This window comes from Homalodisca vitripennis, chromosome 2, assembly GCF_021130785.1.
Source record: "Homalodisca vitripennis isolate AUS2020 chromosome 2, UT_GWSS_2.1, whole genome shotgun sequence".
Taxonomy (NCBI): domain Eukaryota; kingdom Metazoa; phylum Arthropoda; class Insecta; order Hemiptera; family Cicadellidae; genus Homalodisca; species Homalodisca vitripennis.
In genome coordinates, this window is record NC_060208.1 from 171,670,854 (window position 1) to 171,690,385 (window position 19,532).

General features: G+C 34.1%; 1 protein-coding gene across 1 annotated transcript in view; it reads right to left on the reverse strand.

Annotated features, from left to right (window-relative positions):
- The window catches only part of LOC124355035, a 28,495-nt gene extending 10,322 nt beyond the window's left edge, over nucleotides 1-18,173 (reverse strand). The window contains exons 1-4 of the mRNA XM_046805940.1: nucleotides 18,027-18,173; nucleotides 12,129-12,227; nucleotides 9,378-9,411; nucleotides 2,296-2,376 (exon numbers count right to left, since the gene is read on the reverse strand). Coding sequence (XP_046661896.1) covers nucleotides 2,296-2,376; nucleotides 9,378-9,411; nucleotides 12,129-12,227; nucleotides 18,027-18,139 — 327 coding nt within the window. The 5' untranslated portion in view covers nucleotides 18,140-18,173. The remainder of the gene's footprint in view (nucleotides 1-2,295; nucleotides 2,377-9,377; nucleotides 9,412-12,128; nucleotides 12,228-18,026) is intronic.
- Nucleotides 18,174-19,532: the final 1,359 nt, after the last annotated feature.

Here is a 19,532-nt window from a genome sequence, read left to right on the forward strand (position 1 = left end):
TGATGTAAGCACAGTCGTAAGACAGGGGGATGGATTGTCACCATTGCTATTTAATTTAGCTTTAGAGGAAGCATTACAAGAAGTAAGACAAACAGAAGCTGGAATTATAATAGGGACCAAAATAAATGTTCTTGCATTTGCGGATGATGTTGCAATAATAGCGAAGAGTAAAGAAGAACTGAAAGTGCTTCATTACTCAAGTGCTTCAAACTGAAGATTCAACCATACACAAAAAGTTGGTTTAAGCATAAATGAAGAGAAAAACCAAAATAATGGAGTGTGGGAGAACAACCCAAATAAACAATGAAAATAATATAGAAATAGAAGGGCACAAATTTGAAAAAGTAAACAACTTCACTTACTTGGGAGTAATGCTGACGAATAATAATGAAGAAGACATGGAAATACAACAAAGGATAAATGCAGCACACAGAAGTTTATCAGCATGCCACAAGCTATTAAGCTCTCGACTACTATCACACAAGACCAAACTCCGTATATATAAAACCATTATAAGACCAGTTCTGTTATATGGCTCAGAAAACTGGGTGTTAAGTAAAAAAACAGAAAAACGTTTGATAGTATTTGAGAACAAATTATTGAGAAAAATCTATGGGCCAACCCTTGAAGATGGAGAGTGGAGGATAAAACATAATGTGGAGTTGAGGCAACTATATAGGGACCCAGACATAGTGGCCGAGGTGAGAAGTAGGAGAATGAGATGGGCTGGCCATTTACTAAGGAAGGAGGAAAACTCCTTAGTCAAGAACGTCCTTGTAAACAATCCGGAGGGCAGACGACCACCAGGAAGGCCCAAGTTGAGATGGCGAGACCAGATCAGAAGAGACATAAGAAAACTAGGAAGAAGGGAAGAAGAGGCAATGGATAGAGAGATCTGGAGACAGTGTGTTGGCAAGGCAAAGTACCACCTTGGGTACCAAGAGCCACGGCAGTAGTAGTATCAGTTTTAGCTGTGCCCAATGGTAGGTTCAATTGGAAGATATAAACCAGCCAGAAGTGATCCCTGCTGGGTATTCATATTAGTTTAGTTATGACCTGTTAAAGTCTAATGCAAGTCTAAGAAAAAGGATATATTATGTAAACTTCCAGTACATGTTTATATGTCCTGCTAACCAAAAACAACAGTCATATTTTTAATCAGTACCAAATGCCTGTAACATATTACTACATATAAATAAACACAAGTGTATTACTTAACAATTAAGAGTGTACTACATGGTGTTTTTCCTTCAACTACTCTCTCTCCAATTAGACGACACAATATCTTGTAACCATAACAAAAACCTAAACTGATTAGCGATCACACTAAAGCATAAAATCTTACAGTGTATACTATCATACCATCCAAATTTATGAATATTTTATTTTAAGTGTGAGAATATGTGCTACTGGATTAGATGTTATGATACTCTGATCTAAAGTTCATTTTCCTACCATCCAAGTAATCACACTCGAATCTCCCTAACAAACTAGATCAGTGTGACAAACCCAATTGTTCAAGTTTATTCAAGAGAATTTGATGATTTAAAATGAAATTCAACATGAAAACAGAGAGATCATAAGAACACATTATCTCAACTCAACAAAAGACAAAATTAATATAGTTATTGAAGCTATTGTGTCTCTGATAAACAGGCCAAACTGAATGTGGAGCCAAACTGACAAGTAGAAATCAAACTGTATTTCAAAATAAAATCATACAACCTTTTGAACACAATATCAGACACCATTTCACTGCTTCATGACTTAAACCTTTATTTACCAAAAAGTTTATTCTCCAACATTGTAACTTATAGTTTTAGGAATTTTTGTACACACTACTATACAAATTTACAGCATTCCCATTTATTTGCTGTATTATATTATTTGTTGAATTAGTAATATTTGAAGTTCAGTCATTACTATTCCCGAATCTGTATGGGATACTATATTTATGAACCTTAAAAATATAATTTTATCATTTATTAATCCTCAGAATCTCCAAAAACTAAAACTGATTCACTGATTTATTCATAACAAGGTGTGAATTATTAGGGCTGAAAACAGAATTATGATTACTTGTAATGGGTAGGAAAATCAGGAGGTCTATCTTGAAAATTTCCTACTAGGGTCCACTGACTTGAAAAAAACACGCAAAACATGTTTTCTTTTATTTGTTTCTTTTAAAGGTTGACCTTAGGAGGAAGTTTTGAAAGTAAGCCTGCTGATTTTCCTATTCATTAAAATAATATTCCTCATAAGTGTAAATTTTTAGTAGAGAATACATATTATTACCTCTTTGTTGTGCTCACTGCTAGTGAATAGTGCACTGTCTGACTCTTCCATTTCAGACTTAATCCCAATAAAGTCTCCTTCCTGAAATATTTCCAACCATTATTTACAAAAAATCCAACTTTTAAATTATAGTGTATATATGATAGATTATGTAAAGATATTGTATGAATACAGTGTAATTATTTCACAAAATCTAAATTGTATTATGTAATGAGCAACATATAAAATCAGGTAGAACATAATTAATTAATCTTACAATTTTTTGTCAGATAAAAGGTTCTTACAAAGTCCATTTTCCCCTAATTTTTGTAACAATTATAGATATTGTAATGAAACTTAGTTATCAGTGCTACTTAACAAGGCAGTTTATTGGGAATTTCTTAACATAAGCTGGCACAGTTAAGGAGTTCACATACGACCTTGAATAATTCAAATTTTAATTAATGAGAACTCAAATTAAAACAGAATTTATATACTTTTTAATTATGTGTCTTAAAGTGAGAAGGTGAGTTGCTACAGTAGACGCCCTCTTAACCGGCTGCCGCTTTAACCGGCCACAAAGCAAACGATGAGTCATCGACAGGTCACAACTTGAACAGCTATTTTGGGATGGTTTAGACAATGCCTGTTCAGTTGAGAAGGTGGTTCCGACCGTGATACACACAGTTAGTTGACAGTTTTAACTTATGCAGTTTAGTGTTGTGTTGTAGTTTTTGAGGTGTGCAGTTTTTATTAAATGAACTAAAAGTTTGAATGATTTATACTTTTATTAGTTTAAAAAATGAGTAAAAGAAAACGTAAAAAAATTGTTTTAACTGTAAAAGAAAAGCTTGATGCGATGCAGCGAATTGACAAAGGCGAATCAGTGAAAAAGATATGTGAAGAACTTAACGTCGGGAAAAGCACTGTCAATGATTGGCGACGTAATCGCAAATCCTTACAGCATTTTTGCACTAGCGTCGAAACAGAAAAGGTGTTGACGAATCAACGAACTTAAAAAAAAAACCAACAAATGAGATGGCTTTGGTTATGCAGTGCGGAGGAACTCCGATAACTGGACCACTTTTACAAGAAAAGGCAATTTTTTTCATTAGAAACTAGAAAAACAAAATAACGCAGAGTTCCCAGCCAGTGGTGGATGGTTAGGAAGATGGAAGAAGCGACCTGGAGTAAATTTTGTAAACATTTGTGGGGGAAAATTTTCCACAGATATCGTTGCAGCAAACGAGTTTGTAATCAAACTAGGAAAGATAATTGACGAAGAAAATATTTCATCAGAACAGGTTTACAACGTTGACGAGACTGGTCTGAACTTTAAACGTCTACCACAAAAAACATTCTCTGTTGGGAATGAAAGTTCAGCTCCTGGATTTTAACTTAACAAAGAAAGGGTTACACTCGCCTTAAGCACAAATGCTGCAGGATCACACAAGCTCTCATTTTTGGTCATTGGGAAATCCCAGAAACCACAAGCGTTTAAAAATGTAAATGTTTCATCACTTCCTGTGTTTTATCGTGCCCAGAAGGCAGCATGGATGGATGCCATCATCTTTAAAGACTGGTTTGTGAATGAGTTTGTTCCAAAAGTAAACAAAAAAAAGGAACGTAAATTACCTGAAAATGCCACTCAATCTTAGGAGACAATTCTGGCACACACTTGCCTGATCTTGAGTGTGAAGAAGCGCCGGTATAAAATTGGTTTTCCTTCCAGCGAACGTCACAAGTCTCATTCAACCTATGGACCAAGGAGTCATAGAATGCTTAAAGCGATGTTATCGGCACAAACTGCTTTCAGAAATTTTGGGGAAGATGGACTCGGGAATGGAACTTATATCAGCTGTTAAGCACTTAAATATTAAGGATGTTATCTACATGGTCGCAGAGGTGTATGAAGAAATGTCTAGCACAATGTTCATTAAATCTTGGCGAAAAGCCTGGCCAGACATAGAAAACGTGGTTGCTAACCCAGCTGAAGATGAAAATGAACAGCTCATTTTAATAATTGAAGAAGATAACAATACAGCTCTACTTAACGACTTGACGAAAATTGAGTACAAGTGATAATCAACTTGAAGAGAAAAATGTAAATGATTGGGTGACAGGTGACGACGACCTTAAAAAAAGATTTTTTTAGTGACGATCAAATCATAGAAAAAGTCGTTGAGGAGGGAAGTGAACAAGGCATTCCAGAGGACTCAAACTCAGTCGATCAAGCAGAAAGAATCAGTCACAAAGAGGGGAAAAAAGCACTTCAGTTGGCCGCAATGTATATTGAGCTGTGTATGTGTTGACAGCTGTAGATGTGATGTTCATTAAAAAGTGGAGAAACTATGCGTTCATTAAGACGATGGAGAAGAAAACATAAAATAAAATAACAGATTTCTTTTAGTATTTATTGGATATTTAATGTGATGTTCTGTTTCTGTGCCTAAAATTATTATACTTCGGAAACAAAATGTAAGTTTTACTTTTTTTTACGTTTTTCTTATACAATGTAGTACAGTATTACTCTATTGTTACTATGTATTCTATATGCCACTGTTCTTTAAAATATTAAAAGTAATTAGGTTTTCATTAAAATAACCTTTTGAATTAAATATATATTTGTTTTTTTTACTGGTACAGTATTACGTAGTTGGTACGTATATACATTATACCAATTAAGGTTATGTTCGTCGGATTAACCGGGCAAACCACTTTCCGGCGGGGGGTTCGGTCCTGTAATGGCCGGTTAAGAGGGCGTCTACTGTACTGAAAAATTGTATCAGAATCAGAATCAGAATCATTTTTATTGCCATTTTTCTTTACAGAATTGACAAAGTCAGTCATAAAAACAATACATATTACAATAATGTACAGTTAAAAAACAAAAAACAACACAGTAAAATATACTGGCCTACAAAAGTATGGACATTTCATATGATGGGATAAACGCTAAGCATTAATAGCTACCTCTGAATTCAGAAACTCGTTTACAGAGTAGAAGGCCTGAGTGATGAGCCATTTGGAAATTTTTGATTTAAAAGTTTGTAAATCTAACACCCTCAACATTTCGGGAAGCTTGTTAAAGAGCTTGATTTGCAAATATTTATGACTCTTGCTGTATTTGGTTAATCTCATTGTAGGCAAAACTAAGTCATTAGCATGTCGTGTGTGATAATTATGTATATTGTTAAAACTTGTAAAATCTTCTACGTTTTCTCGTACATGAATTAAATTTTGAAAAATAAAAATGCATGGAAGAGTCATTATATTATTGTTAATAAAATATGATTTACAGCTATCCCTATAACCTAGACAAAACATAATTCTTATAGCTCTTTTCTGCCACAGGAAAACTCTTTCTGCACCTACACTATTACCCCATAAAATGTTAGCATACAACAAATGAGAATGAAAAAAACTAAAGTAAGCAATTTTAAGTAACTTATTACTAACACAGCTCTTTAGTTTACGTAGTAAAAAACAAACTCTTGACAACTTTGAAATTACATTATTTGTATGCTCATGCCAGATAAGCTTATACTGTAATTGGGAGGTACCCTGACATTGGCATGAAACTCAGAATATATAAGAAAATTTTCCTTGAATAGCTCATATTTTCTAATCTGTTTGTATTTGCAACTCTTAAAATATTAGCAAATGAAGTGACTTCTTGTTCACATTCTATGCAAATGTTGGAACTTCAAAGCTACTACTGCAGTATTGCACCGTTAACTTCAAATCTTAACATATATCAATATAGCTAAACAAATTCCAAATTTATTTGTAAATAAGACCATATTAAAAAAATTCTGACAGTTAAACATAAAAATAAAGTGTAGTACAAATTATAAAATATTAGCTACATGTTAAAAAAAGAGATTTTGTGTAAAACTTAAACAATAATAACAAAAATATGACAATTCATGTTATATTAACAAAAAAATTAATTTTCAAAATACTATATGTTACTAAATAGACTTAGTTCGTAGCTTTCAAATTGATGTACACAGTATTATTTAGAACAATAGTTACATGTATGAATCTTGGAATGTTGGTCTTCACATGACTAGATATCACTAGTCTTTAGAGCATCTCAAGCGTAACTTGTCATGCCAAATAGGTCCTCCCTGTACCTAGATCAGGAGCTTCTTGGATTTATACATTAAGAATGTTTTACTGGGAGATTCTATTACTTTTTATTATTACTTGACTATTATTATTGTGTTTTTTTTAGTTTTTTTACAAACTAGCAAATTACACTCTTTAAACTTTATAATCTACGTTTCTTATGTCTATTCTTTATAATGCTTTGGAAATATTAATTAGGAACATTTACTATAAAATTGGAAGAACTTTTAATTAATTAATTGTAGGAGGCGGTGAACATTGGGTGTCGCCAATAGACATCAAAACAGAGGTGACTGGTGATATATGGTTTGAGTGCAACAGTCGTATAGGAGCTAAGATGCACTGTGATCTTGTAATGGTTGACATCCATGGTTTGTGCTCTACCATGGTTTGATTGTAATCAAAACATGATACAGCACAAATCTAGTTACAATGTGTAAACTACAGTGCAACCTCGTTGTCAGACCCTTTAATGTTGGATCTCCAGGTAAATGGATCAGTTCAGGAAAATTAAAAATTAGCTTTTTCTCTTCCACCTGGAATGCCAAGTGTGGGACAGATGTTTTTTTATCAGCAGACTGCTCATATTACTCTATGAGTCAGCCGGATACATGACAATATTTTGGAGAGGGGTGGGAATAGCCTACCTGCTCAGTTCGGGCCACCACTCACTACAGTGTACGTGTCCCGATACTTTTCACTGCAATAATGTATCAGTTCAGTTTCTGTTAGCTCATTTATAACGTCAGTAGCTTTTATTTTCTCTGTTGTGTAGTAAATTTCTATATTTTAAAACAATGGCAACAAAATGCAAAAATGTTGTAACAATGGAAAAACGGCTCGAAGCTTTGGGACGGATTGATTAGGGTGAGTCATTAAAATTAATGGCACCTGAATATTGAGTTGGAACTTCTACAGTCTCAGATTGGAAGAAAAATAGGAAAAACATAGAAGGGTTTTGTTTTTAAATTATGTCTAAAGACAGATTGGATAATCAATACAGAGCAAAGTAAGCTAAAAATGAATCACTAGATGAGGCATTGTTCATTTGGTTTTTACAGAAAGGGAAGGGAGCTAATTATTGTCAGGTCCCATTGTACAGCAAAAGGCTCTTAGTTTGAGTAAGCATTTGCCAGATGGTGATCCAAATTTTACTGCCAATCAATGCTGGCTCGATAGGTGCAAAAAAACATCATATCAGCAACTTACTGTAACTGGCAAAAGCTTATTTGGCAATATTGAAGCAGCTGATAAATTCAAGAAAGAGTTTGAAGATTTTGTAAAGAAAGAAAATTTATCAGCAGATCAAATTTATGTAATGTATTTAAGAGACCGGTTTATTTTTCATAAGTTACCAAGCAAAATGCTGGTTATGAAAAGTGATGAGTCAGCAAGACTTAAAAAAAAGCAAGGATCGCCTTACTATAATGGCTTGTAGCAAATGTCAGGTGACCATAAGTTAATGTCCACTACTTTTAATAGGAAAATATAAAAACTCTTGAGCACTAAAGTATGTAAATCGTGAGTCTCTACCAGTAATGTATCAATCCCAAAAGAGTGCGTGGATAGACAGCGTGATTTTTTTAAGACTGGTTCTTTGAGTGTTTCATTCCTGGAATCACAAAATATTTAAAAGAGCATAGCTTTCCAATCAAAGCTGTCCTGTTTATTAATAATGCCCCTACATCCAGCTGCTGAATCACTTGTCAAAGTTATCACAGTTAAATGTTCACTGCCTAATGTAACTGTGCTGATTCCGCCAATGGACCAAGGTATTTTAGAAACCATCAAGCGTGCCTACAGCCAACACATGTAAGGCCAGGTAATTGAAGAGGGCGAACAGAGTGTGGTGGATATTTTAAAATCATTTAATGTCAATACAATTTTGCTCATGGTCTCCAAGTCATTGGAACTATTGTTGGCAGAAGCACGTTCATAAAGTCATGGAAGAAGTTATGGCCTAACATGTGTGACTTGCCAGAGAACCAAATTGAAGCCATGGGAAAGAAACTGACAACAAAGCGCGCCTCAGGTTATTATGGATGTTTAAAAACGTTGATAGATGCTCAAACGTTGACATCAATGATATTGAAAGTTGGTTAGAGTCTACGGTACTCTTACTGATGACCAAATTACATGTATTGCAAATTTTTGCGATAAAGATGCTGATAACAGGGAAGATACTGGCAAAGAAAACACTGAAAATATTGCAGTTATAAACCATGCAGCAGCAGTATCTCATTTGGGTGAGTTAATGGTTATTTCGAGCAACAAGAAAAGACAACACCGGCGAGCTTGTCATGATGAAAAGGAAGCATGGCCATATGGCACAGATAAGGCATTCAAAACCAATGCATCTCAAAATTAAAAAATTTATTTCAGAAAAATTAAACTACATGTACTGTATTATATTTTATCATGATGTGTACTTTCCACAATAAAAACATTTTGTATTGTTTGTACATGTTGTTCTTATTCAACATTCTCTCGAATATTCGTTATGTTGGATCGGCCAAGTCCCGGCTTGCCCGACTTAACAAGGTTGTACTGTACATACAAATTTACTAACATAACCCATTAGGGAAGGAGTAGAGCAGCTACAGTCAGCAGTTAACAAGAATTGGGAGTTTATTCATATTTTGATAGTTTTTCTAAGTACATCATGTTTTGTTTACAAATATTGTTACTCCTTTGCTATATTTTCAAATCATAAGAATAAAGCTTGGCTGAAAGTTTCACCAAGCAACACCAATACATTAGTTGGTTGGAATCCCATTAAACTCAAAATAATGACAATAAGAACCATAAAAGTTTTTTGTATAGGTTTAGATAAATTCTGATGGGTATAAAGCTGTTTATGGTTGCATAAAAACTGGTACAAAGCTGGACAAATGTAATGCATGCATAAACATAGCTAGTACTAGTTGATACTTAGTGGTTCTAATTAAGTTATTAAACACAATACTTACTTCAAATTCAATGCTAGCAACATCTTCACTTATTCTGAAACAAATAGAGTACACTAAGATTAAGGGATAGTATCAATAATGAAATACATTGTTAAAATGATATCACTTTATTTTTTAAAGAATGAGACTATGTAATCATGTTAATGAATTTTTTTTTAACAACTTCTGCAAACATTATTGGTAGTAAAGTACTTCAACAAGTACAGATTGTGATATCTCAAAGTAAAAAAATAATCAACAAAAATCTAAAGGAGAGATTATAAAAATTATTAAACTGGCTATAATATGCATTCATGGCCAGTGTAGGGTTTCAGCTGATACTAACTGTGTTCTGTTAGTTCAAGTCTGTATTATCTTCTTTAAAAAAAACATTTCCATTTCCATTTTCATCTGTTACAAATACCAAACTTGGAATTGTAGCAATTGCTATAAACAAACTAATCCTAAAATAACTATAAGAAAAATATTGTTTACAGTAAATTTGTAATGCTTTATATAAGAATGTTCTTTTAAGATTGTAGAAGACCACTAAACATTACGAACCCACAAGTTTTCAATCATATAATGTACAAAACTAAATTTCAGTAATGGCATTCCTAAATTGATATTGATTGATGAACATGCATCAAAGCAAATTGCATTGGCTGCTATTATTGAAATAGGCAATTACAGAATTACCTCTTTTTCAACAAGTTCATAGGAGAGGAAAGATCAACTAAAGTCTTCAAAGTGCAGTAGTTGATTTTAAAGAATTTACACTATTTATTGCTATTTCCACATAATTTTTAGCTGTCCCCAAAATTGTACCAATCCAGATTGCATTTACTATAAGTAATTTATGTTCTCAATTAATAGATTAAATTATAAATTTGCAACCAATTGTGAATGTTCAACAATTTAAAACAGATTTTGCAGGCGTTTATTTGTAAGAAGACATTTTAATGTACTGGTAGTGCAATCAATTTTGGATTTGGAATATATTTTCTAATGTTAAATACCTTTAGGTATTATAAAAGGTTTATACCTTTAATATAATTTATGTGAATGCAAAAAATAATACATTGCTATCATTATATTTAAAAAACAGGCTTTTAAAGTAGGAAATTCTGTAATCAAGCTCAAATAAAAATGGCTGAAGATAAAAACGTCAAATTTTTATATTATGCACATGATTACAGCCTAAATAAGTGGATTGTTTTCTTATTTATAAGAAATTTAAATTTTTTAACAAAATATTTTAAAAAGCATGTAATTTTCTTAAATTATAATTAATTAAAAATATATAATTTTCTCAAATCATAAATGAATCAAATACAGGTCACTTCCTATAGCTGTTACTCATGTACATACTGTTAAAATTCTGATGTGATTCTGATTTGATGTAAGGCCCTTCGTTGCTGCGCCAATTGATGTATGTCAGATTTGAATTGATGTCAATTTGATGAGAGTGGCAGATTATAACGCCAATTTGCTATGTGTCACCTTCACTTTCCTTGGGATAATTTACTGAAAGTCAGTTCTTTAGAGTTATTGACTCACCATGTAGTTGTACGCCCCCTTGTCACTAGTGGCACGTTGTTGTACCATGTTCCTCATCATGGTATCGGTCGCCATCTTGCCCAATGCTAGCTGTATTACTCAAAAATTATTAGATTTGAACGTCTCTGGTGTTATCACCAGAGACAAGTCTGTGTGTATGTCAGGGTTCCAAAATATGTTAAGTAATGATTACAAAATTTAACATCACTCCACACTTTTTATAAAAGGGATATTTAAAGAAAGTCAAACCAAGTGACCACGAGATTAATTTATTAAATGTCACACTCTCAACACATATTATAACTTCACTCACCTTGCAGTGCTTTGATAATTTTAAAAGTCTAAACAATATCCCATCCTTGATTAAATTTCAATATACTATACAACAGATCATTACTATCCCAGGAGAACTAACACAACCTCCTTGCTTCGAGTCTGGTGAAAGAAGAAGTAATCTCCGTATAAAACGACGGATACCGACTCAAAACAATACTCATCCCTTCTCTCGTTCAAATCAGCGTCTTCACGAATAAATTTAATTTAACTCTTTTTTTATAATTGTCGAAATTTATTACGTTTACTATAATTAATCAATTTAAGTATTTCTATTTTCTTTTTATTATTATTTTTTTAAAGCTTTTTATTTAAATTTTTAGCAACATGTGCTTTATGACGTCATCAATATACAATTCATTCATACCACAATTGGCTTTTCTGCGTAATTCTATTTAATGTTTTTGTAAAACGCGAATTTTGGTTATGTTTACTTCATTTTAATTAATCAAATCTTTCCCCGAATAAAGTTCAATAAATTTCTTCGTTATTAAATAAATCTCAATTCCGACAACATGTGATTCACTGACGTCACAGTCTGCCGATTCATTGACGTCATAGCCTGCCAATTCCCCGCGAATATTCAAATGTCGTAATTTTACCTGTTACAATTCCAAATGTTTATCTTCAGCCATTTTTATTTGGACACAATTAAAAATGGACCAAATTTTTTACTTTAAATACCTGTAATTTCACATGGAAAGATCAAAAAGTTTTTTTTAATTTTTTGTATTTAGCGAAGTTATTTTATAGGGCTATGCATTGAACATAAAAAATATATTCAAAATCGATTACCTAATCTTAATTGATTATATTGAAGTTAGCTTCTACACATTGCACATTAGTAAACACTGAAAAAAGATTACATAATATACTTACACTGTGCCAGTATCTGTAATTTCTTTATCTCCCCTTAAATCAGACAATTCACTTTCTTCCACTTCCTGTTTGATGTGTAGTGGAGAAGAGGGTTGAGCACTGAAATTAGAATTATCTTATTTAGAATATTTTCTTATTTTAAAACTATGTCATATTGATAGACAATATACTTTAAGGAAATATTCTTTGAGAACAGTAAATCAAGTCAATGTTTTTAGGTAACTACATAGATTTATGAGCCATTATACACATAAAATTACACATGTTTTATTGAATTCTCTAATAGGTTGCCACAGTTAACAACCTTACAGTGCAACTAGACAAATAAGAGAGGCTTATACAAATCTTGACACAAGATTTTTAAGATCTTCCAGAATTATAAGACTAAAGCTCCAAAGAGGTGTGGCTTGTTAAGCAAAATATATCAGAAAGATATTGATGGACAAAACTGGCTACCGGTTTCCAGTGGTGTAGCTACCTTGGGTGGAACCTGGTGCGGAAGTTGGTGGTGTCACCCCATCGAAAGTAAAAAGCAATAAATTGTATAAGATAAAGGTCATGGATCATTTATTATTTAAAATATCGCCAATAAAACATGACACACTTCATGAAACAAATTACAAATAATGTTGCAACTGAAACGTCAAAGATCAAGAGTATGGGACGGGGATTCCCCCACGACAGCGTCAGGCTCTTTTGCGGGAATCCCCGAAGTATACATAGAGCTGAGCTAGTACTAGTGGAGGAATCCCTGAAAAAGAAATTTTTGTGCTAGCGATTTATTTTTTATTTGTTTGTACATTGTTCTTAAAGTTGAGAGACCGGGTGGGTGTCACCCCATAAAAGGTGACACCCAGAGCGGCCTGCCCCCGCCGCCCTCCCTTTGCTACGCCATTGAATTGTACATCTTCTGGCCTGAAAACCAATGCCAAATAATATAATTACTAAGAAGTTACTGAATTTTTAATTTAATGCATTTTATGAACTTTTATACTTTCTTGTTCAAGACATTTCATTCAAAAATCTAACAGATAAACTCCAAGAACAATAGACCTTATTTAAAAAAATACAATTTAAATATTGAAATTTGTTTTACCAATACTTATTAATTAGTTATTTAAAATAACTTCCTATAATTATACTTTGAATTTTATGTATATGCCTTTATAGTTGTATTTGCTCCAATCCAATCTTTGTTGATCAGCAGCATTAACCATCATTCCCTGAATTCTCATTGTTCTACTAAATCTCATATACAGTATTACAATTTAATAACCTTTTAGGCTCTACCCGAACTTCTAAACGGCTTACAAATAGAATATGCCAAGATGTAAATAACAAAAATGTTGAAGCAAGTCTTGGCTCAAATAGTGACTCGGACACTACTCGGACTGAAACCTCTTTGGTTGCAAGTGACGATGTTTCTCCTTCTAAGACAGAAAATAAGTTAAATAAAGATTGGAAAGCTGTTGGGCCTAGAAGGAAAAATGTGAGAAATAAAATAGGAAAGCTGGACAGTGAGGTTAGGAATGGACTTGGCAAGGCTAATCTAGGCCTAAGCAAAAATAGGGTAAGCCCATACCCAGAGTCATCCAAATACAAAAAGAAACACTCTATTATAATCGGTACAGGTGATAGTGTCTCATCAAGCCTTCTCGGTGCTAAGAAGGCTTGGTTTCATTTGGGAAAAGTCGCTATGGGAACGAGTGAAGAGGATGTTCAATGTTTTGTAAGTAAAGCCTTCCTAATATTAGTTTTAGTGTTGAAAAACTTGAAAACAAGGGAGTAAACAAGAGCTTCAAGCTAGGAGTAGATTTTTTACATAAAGATAAGGTTATGGATTGTACCCGCTGGCCCAGAAATGTAACACTGAAGCGTTTTTTATTCAGAAACACACAAACTCTCAGTGTAACTTAGTTTCTCATTTGTCTAACATTCAGTCTAGTGATATTATTCTTCCTAGCTTAAACTCCCAAACAACTAGACATAGGCCTAAGTTAAAAAAGCCTATGAAAAATTATAGCTCAGACAAGGTAATAGCCTCAATAAATGTTCAATGTTTAAGGACAAAAATGGAGGTTCTATCTTTCTTTATATTGGAAACTAGACCAAATATACTGTGCATTTCAGAGCATTGGCTAGTTAAAGATGAAATTGATGTGTACACCCAAATTGAAGATTTAATTTTGGCGGATGCCTATTGTAGACAGGAACATAAAAATGGAGGCACAGCAGTTTATGTTAAAAATAATCTTAGATATAAAAAACTTAACCTTGAACAATTTTGTAAAGAACTAACTTTAGGAATTGCCGCTATTGAGCTCTTGGACTCTTTAATGATCATCATGTCGATTTACCGCTCTCCTGATGGTGATTTTGATGAGTTTATCCAACTTCTGGACAAATGTTTTACTTTTCTTTCTCGAAATAAGAAAAAACTTGTGGTCTGTGGTGACTTTAATGTACACCTGGAAGAAAAATCACGGGAAGAGAACATTTTTACAAACATGCTCATTAGTCATGGCCTATACATTTCAAACAGACTACCCACAAGAGGCACAGCGTGCCTAGATTATATGGCTACAAATTTTGATTCTTGGGATTATAAGGTGGAAGTCATTGAACCTATGATTGCGGACCATAGTGCAGTTATTATGACAATAAAGTCAAGTTTGGAAAATGGTAAACACAAAGAAGTTTCATGGCATGATAAGTATAGTTTTACAAAGCGCGTCATCAAGGATGAGCAGCTGCCTACTAAGGAAGGGCTCTAAAAAACGTAAACTGGCCAATTGAATTGGGTGATCACTATTTATCTGAGCACTCCTTTGATAGATTTCTTCAAACCTTTAATTACAATTTTGATATAATTTTTCCATTAAAACCTTTAAAAAAAATCCAGAAAACGGAACTAAATGTCATTTCAAAGATAAATCTTGGTATACAGCAGACTTAAAAACTTAGTAGTTCTTCTAAATGATCATTATAAATCAGCAGTCTCACCAAAAGACCGTGATGAGTACTATGCATTATATTGTAAAACAAAATAAACAATACAGACTGGAAGTAACAGAAGCTAAGAAGGCCTTCAACGTCCACACCATCAGGTCATCCTCCAACATGTGTAAAGCGGCCTGGGATATTATAAACTCACACAGACCTAAGAAGCCATATGCTTCCTGCTCAGAAAGTCCTGACAACATAAACAATTTCTTCATAGAGGCTGTTGAAGAGATAGTGACAAACCTTCCGGAGATGGACTTTAACCCTCTGTATATTGCAAATAGGCCTAAGCCTATATTAGACCATTGGTTAGAGGTGCGGCCACTAGATATTATAAAAATAGTAAATAGGCTAAAGAACTCTAGAAGCCCGGATATCTATGGTGTTCCTTGCTTTGTTTTGAAAGCGGTGATCCATGAAGTAGCAAACCCTCTATCAGTAGTAATAAACAAGTGTCTTAGTCGAGGTATCTTTCCAGATGCTTTGAAGATTGCACGCACAGTCCCCATCTACAAGAAAGGAAATCCTGAGGAACTGGTGAATTACAGGCCAGTTTCAGTTCTGCCAGTGGTGTCTAAGGTCATGGAGTCAATAATGAAAAAACAGTTGGTTGATTTTTTTTGAGTCCAACAATCTGCTCAGCAACACCCAACATGGCTTCAGAAGTGGACGTTCTACAACCACTGCCTTATTATCCATAGCATCAAAGATAATGGAAGCTTTCGAGGCTGGCGAATCAATGGCTCTTGCGCTCTGTGATCTGAGCCGAGCATTCGATTGTGTGCCGCATAAGATACTACTTAGCAAGCTAAATTCCTATGGGATCGAAGGAACAGTTCACAAAACTATTTCCAGCTATCTCAAAAATAGACAACAGAGGGTATCGCTTGGTGGGGCTACTTCAGGAAGTAGAGAAGTCATGCATGGAGTGCCACAAGGTTCCATCCTGGGACCTTTGCTCTTCTTAATTCTTGTGAATGATTTAAGACTGGGAGGCAGGGCAGTGCTGTTTGCAGATGACACTACGCTCCTGTCCAGAGGAAAGCTGATACACTCCGTGCTTCAGGAAGCCGAGGACTTGTTAGCAGATGCCAAGAGGTGGTTCACCACAAACAAACTAAAATTAAACGAAGAAAAAACACAACTGATATTCTGTACTCTAAAAAATGGAGATGTCATAGAGGACTGTGATGAGGCCGTTAAATTACTTGGTTTCTGGCTGGACCCGAAGTTAAATTGGAATTGCCACATAGACAAAGTCTGCACAAAACTCTCCAGGGTTATCTTCTTGCTGAGAAAACTGAGAAACGTGGTACCAGAGCGGTGCCTGGTAACGGTGTACCACGCACTTTTTCACAGCCACCTAGCCTATGGTATTCTGCTCTGGGGCCATGCATCAGCATGCAGCAGAATACTTGTTCTCCAAAAGAAGGCGCTACGCATCATTACATCTTCAGACCATCTGGAGCATTGTAGGCCTATTTTCAAACGCCTCTGGGTATTAACGGTTCAAGGCCAATATGTAATGAACTCGCTTATATACGTAAAGGAGAATGAATCTCTGTTTGGGAGAAGACAAGATGTCCATGGCTACAACACCCGCCATGCAAAAGACCTAAACACCCTAAAATGTAGACTTTCAAAATCGTTGAACAGTTTTCCAATAGCAGCGGTCAAACTATACAACAGCCTACCGGAAAGCATCAGAAATATGAACACTATTAAGTTCAAGGAAGCCATATGGTCCAGACTTACAAGTAGGCCTATCTATGCACTCAAGGAACTTGAAGATGACCCACTGTTCTAGTCCTGCCACCATAAACCTTTGTAAATAGTGTATATAGTTTTAAATACTTGACAAAATTGTTCTGAACAAATTGCAAACAGTTTTTAAACAAAATTGACACAGTCTATCTGGTTTTATCAGTCAAAGACGAAGACATCAAGTATCAAGTAAGTAAGTACAATATTGTATTTCTTCATTGTAGTGTAAATACTTGTCATATTATCAACATTTTGTAATTTTATAAATAAATACTTCATTTAATTCATTTTGTGCAACAGAATCAAATCAATGGTTTTGACAGTCTTTAGGCATTTCTCAAAAGATCAATGGTTTTACTTTTGGAACAATACAATCTCAACAGAAAAAAGGAATATCATTATAAATAAATCTTATTTAATAAAATGATGATTATTGACTATTTATAATTAATAAGAACAAATCACTAGTACCAAAATAATAATCAACACAACACAATTTAAAAGGGCTTATCAGAACATACCAGTCTTGCCAACCAATCCAACAAAGTAACTAAACTTCATCACATGTGTTACTCTGTCTGGTTGATAAAAATGTCATATAGTTGTATTTAGTTTATAAATTTGTTTACTCTTTGATTTTCTCCTTGTCATAATGGTTAGCCATAAGACTATGTAAAATTGATATAATTTTTCTTTTACCTTTTGACTTTGATCTTGTGACCACAAAATTCCTTCAAGTGAACCAAGTTTCAAATCTCTAAGACTTCTTATTATCACACGGATGGACAGACAACCACATGATTTTAAGAAGGACCTGTTAAATCATTAACAACGAAGTTAAAATGTTAGTGAGATGTTCCGCAACATAATTGTAAATTGAGATTGAAAAACATGACAAACCTTTTCTTATTTTACAAGTGTGCACATTGATATAGGATTATTTACTAGTTTTGGCTATTTCACACTACCTCTTGTGAAAGTTTGTTCCAGATTTTAACAAGTGCATATCGTGATTTTAACCACAGTTGTGTAGTGTGGTTTGTTTAAACAAAATTAACTCTTATTATTCATAAATACATAAAGATAAGTTGACAATGATTCCTTAAATATTTAAACCAAGTTTACATGTACCATGAGGAAGATGTTTTTCTTTTTCTCCTTTTCCTTTGACTTGTAGTGTTGGGACATACCACAGTATTGGTATGGTTAGAGACAACAACAGGAGCTGTTGTAGTGTTATTCATAGAAGGCGATGTCCTGAAACAAAATTAAAACTCATAAGGACAACATTAAAAACCAAAGCCCTTACATAGATTGTTTCAAATTCCCTCTCAAAGTTAGAGGATCCTATATCCACAATGAAATAAATTACTTTGACTGTGGCGTTGGCAGCTGTGCTATAACAGGAACCTACGGATGTGCTGGCTGGTAGAACGCTGCAGAGGTGGAAGTCAATGAAACATGGAGGCAACAAAAGGTCAAGACAACATTCCTCAAGCTTTTCACCTATGATCTGGAGTGGAGGACTTCGTCATCTTCAAATTCTTCATGATTAGAAACCTCATAACTAACATCCAAGTATATCAGTAGCAACATTGCTCTTTAAATTCTTGAAAGGTTTTGACCTTGTTGTGGGGAGCCTTTTCAGTCAACGGATGTTACAGCCTTCACTAAGTGGAGCAGGCTCTCCCAGGGAATCAGGAAAAGCCTCATCATGGTGCATGAGGTACGTAGTCTCTGTTTTACAATTAATTCCTATCTGTTAAAATACCTTGATATTGTTTTGTTTGTTTTTTCTTTTGTTTGATTGTATACTTATTATCTATTGTTGGTTTCATTCGGATCTACTTATAATATTTGTAAAATTGGTGTTGTACCGTTGAAATAAACTAAATCATAACTGACATCATTTTTGTTGTTTCAATATTCAAAACACCATATCTGCTTGTTTCCTCAAACACTTGATGTATGGAATTAGAATATAGTTTAGTCATTATTACAAATGTATTATCCGATCACAGTAAATAAAAGTATAACTTCACCTGCAAAACAATGAACTAGATTATAACAGGCCATTACATGAAAATCGTACGAAACTAAATGAATTTTATAGAGGTGATATTTGAGGTCGTACCGAAGAATTCTCCGTACAGAAGAACATCTTAAACCCAATTGTTGAGAACGGCGACGTATTGATTTCGCTGGACTAACAGCCACACTGTCACGAACCACCTCAATGTTCTGTTCAGTTCGGGCACAACGACGACGTCCAGAACTTTTGAGGTCGACTGTTAAACCCGTTTCTTGAAATTTTTTCATGAGTCTGCGAACTGTTGATTCATTCGTTGCTTCTTTACGTCCTAGAGTACCGCGAAGTCGCCTAACAGTAGCCGCATAACTCTCTCCACTCTGATAAAACGTTTTCACTATTAACACTCGTTGCGCACAAGTAAACTTCTCCATGGTTAGACACAGAATGCACAATGCACTAATGAGACTATGAGAGAAATATCAGCTGCGCCAACAATCGGAATGTAGTCAGAAATAGAATCAAGGTCAAACATTGTTGCCAACCGATAAAATAAAATTTACTGGTCTTTTCAAAACCGGCGCTCTTTTTGAATCACCCATTATATT